Source organism: Callospermophilus lateralis, chromosome 12 (genome assembly GCF_048772815.1).
Source record: "Callospermophilus lateralis isolate mCalLat2 chromosome 12, mCalLat2.hap1, whole genome shotgun sequence".
Taxonomy (NCBI): Eukaryota; Metazoa; Chordata; class Mammalia; order Rodentia; family Sciuridae; genus Callospermophilus; species Callospermophilus lateralis.
The window spans coordinates 92,477,838-92,480,459 of NC_135316.1; the positions used below are offsets into that span (position 1 = coordinate 92,477,838).

General features: G+C 37.1%; 1 protein-coding gene across 1 annotated transcript; it reads left to right on the forward strand.

Moving 5' to 3' along the window:
• The first annotated feature begins 592 nt into the window (after positions 1–592).
• LOC143411505 (endogenous retrovirus group K member 5 Gag polyprotein-like) lies at positions 593–2,209 on the forward strand. The gene has a single exon (XM_076872260.1). The coding sequence runs from the start codon at positions 593–595 to the stop codon at positions 2,207–2,209; it is 1,617 nt and encodes a 538-aa protein (XP_076728375.1).
• The last annotated feature ends 413 nt before the right edge of the window (positions 2,210–2,622 follow it).

Below are 2,622 nucleotides of genomic sequence, written 5' to 3' on the forward strand. Positions count from 1 at the left end.
GATTGGCTAAAGACTTAGAGTCTGGTTATGTAGTTTGGCATCAGTTAATAAGGAAATAACATATCTTGGGAAAAATAGTAAATCTTGGGAAAATCTGAAGGATGTAAATTGGTGACATGTTTTATTGATGATTCTGTACTTTGATGATTGTATGGCTGGGGGTCATATCCTGGAAGAATGTAGATCGGTGTGCTCTCAATCATGGTTAAGGAAATGTCATGTCTTGGCAAAGTTTTAAATTATATAATCAATGACGTATTGTGAATCTATAATGATGAGAAAAATTGTAATAAAAAGGGGACCCAGAGAAAGCTGCTTTAGCTCTCTCTCTGGAGATTGCTCAAACGGAACGACTCCTGTCTCATCATTTCGCCGACGCCACTCCTCCTTCAGGATTCCCTGGACCCCGCTGGGGCTGGACCCCGGCAATTGGCGCCCGAACAGGGACCTGAAGGTAATCCCCTCGGCACCTGAAGGTAAGCCCCCTCGGCATTTGCCCCCTTGTTTTCGGAGTGGATAGGCCATTACCCGTGGGTTTCGCGAGCCCCCTGTTGGCAGAACAGGTGAGAGTGGGTAATTAGGTAAAAGAAAAATGGGAAATACAGAATCCAAGGAACGAGGATTATTCATTGATATTGTTAAACATTTGCTTAGAAAAAAAGGAGTTCAGGTTCCCACTTCACAATTACAGAGGTTTTTTCATTTTATTCAGGAATGTTGTCCTTGGTTCCCAGAAGAGGGAACCTTAGATCTAAAAACATGGGTAAAAATAGGAGAAGCTTTAAGAGCATATTACTCTAATTATGGACCAGAAAATATGCCTGTAGATGCTATAGCATTATGGAATCTTTTAAAAGATATGTTAGATCCAGCTCAAGAAGCTGAAATCTTAAATAAGATTAACTTAACTGTCCCTACTGAAGAAACTCCCCTAAGGAAGGACTCTAGAAGTGAAACTTATGTCCTAAAAAAAGATGAGGAGAAGGATCAGTCTTGTTTACAAAATAAAGATAATTTAGAAGAAGCAGCTACTGAATATCATAATAAAGAATTCTTTGCCCCCATAAGTACACATTCTTGCGGATCTTCTACCAAAAATAAATTGGGTTCCAAAATGAAAAATACTTTACCACCTCCTCCACGGAATGTAGGATTTAAAGGAGCTATGAAAGAGGCTCTACAATCTGGAGATTTAAGTTTTACTCTCCCTATCACTTTTGATTCAAATGATGAGAATTATATGCCTCAATGGGAGCCCCTTCCTTTAAAACTTTTAAAAGAATTAAAACAGTCTGTTCATGATTATGGGCCCACTTCTCCTTATACTTTACAGATAGTAGAAATTATTGCCAGTAGATGGATGACTCCATATGATTGGTTTGCTACTGCAAAATCTTGTCTCCCTGGAGGAACATTCTTACTATGGAAAACAGATTATGAAGATAGAGCTAAAGAACGCTCTCGATATAATAAATCTATAAATAGTGAAGTCACTCTTGATATGTTAATGGGAGAAAATGATTGGGCTCAGCCAAGTGATCAATTACATCTTCCTCATCCTGCCTTGATCCAGTGCTCAGATTTAGCAGTTAATGCTTGGAGACAATTGGAAAATAAAGGAGTTAAAACTTCTGGCTTAAGTACTATAAAACAAAAGCCTGAAGAACCTTTTGAGGAATTTTTGTCTCGATTAAAAGAATCAGTGGAAAAAATTATAACAAATAATGAAGCTGCACAAATTATAATTAAACAATTAGCTTTTGAAAATGCAAATACTACATGTCAGACACTCCTAAGACCTATTAGAAAGACAGGAAATTTATCTGATTTTGTTAAGGTTTGTGCTGATGTATCACCCTCATATTTGCAAGGTGTAGCCATAGCTGCAGCATTACAAGGACAAACAAATGCTCAGTTTCTTAAAAGACTTCAAAACAGAGAACAAAATAAAGGAAATCAAAGCTGTTTTTCTTGTGGACAGACAGGTCATTTTAGTAAAGTTTGTCCTAATAAAAATTTTCAAAATAAAGAAAACATAGTTTCTAATCAGATATCTAGACCCAAAACTTTATGCCCACGTTGCAATAAGGGTTTTCACTGGGCAAAGGACTGTCACTCTAAATTTCATAAAGATGGGACACTTTTAATAGGTGGACCAATGCCTCAAAAATTTCCACAAATCACTGCCAATCCATTGCCGGAAAACTAGTAATGGGGCCCTCCTCGGGCCCCTTAAATAATAGAGGACATCAACAATCTTTTTCAACAGAATATACTATAAGGGCTTTATTAAGAGCCACACCAGATTCAGCAGGATTAGATTTGGCATCTTCAGAATCAGTAGTTATTCCCTCAGACTCTTCTGTTCTAGCTATACCTACTAAAATTTATGGACCTTTACCTAAAGGAACTTTTGGTCTTATTCTAGGAAGAAGCTCTGCTTCCCTACAGGGAATCAAAGTTATTCCTGGAGTTGTTGATTCTGATTTTACTGGAGAAATTAAGATTTTAATAAAACCTCCATCTCGGAAGACTTTGATTATTCATAAAGGACAAAAAATTGCTCAAATTTTGCTACTCCCCTATTTATCTATCGGAAACCAAACTATTTCAAATGAACAA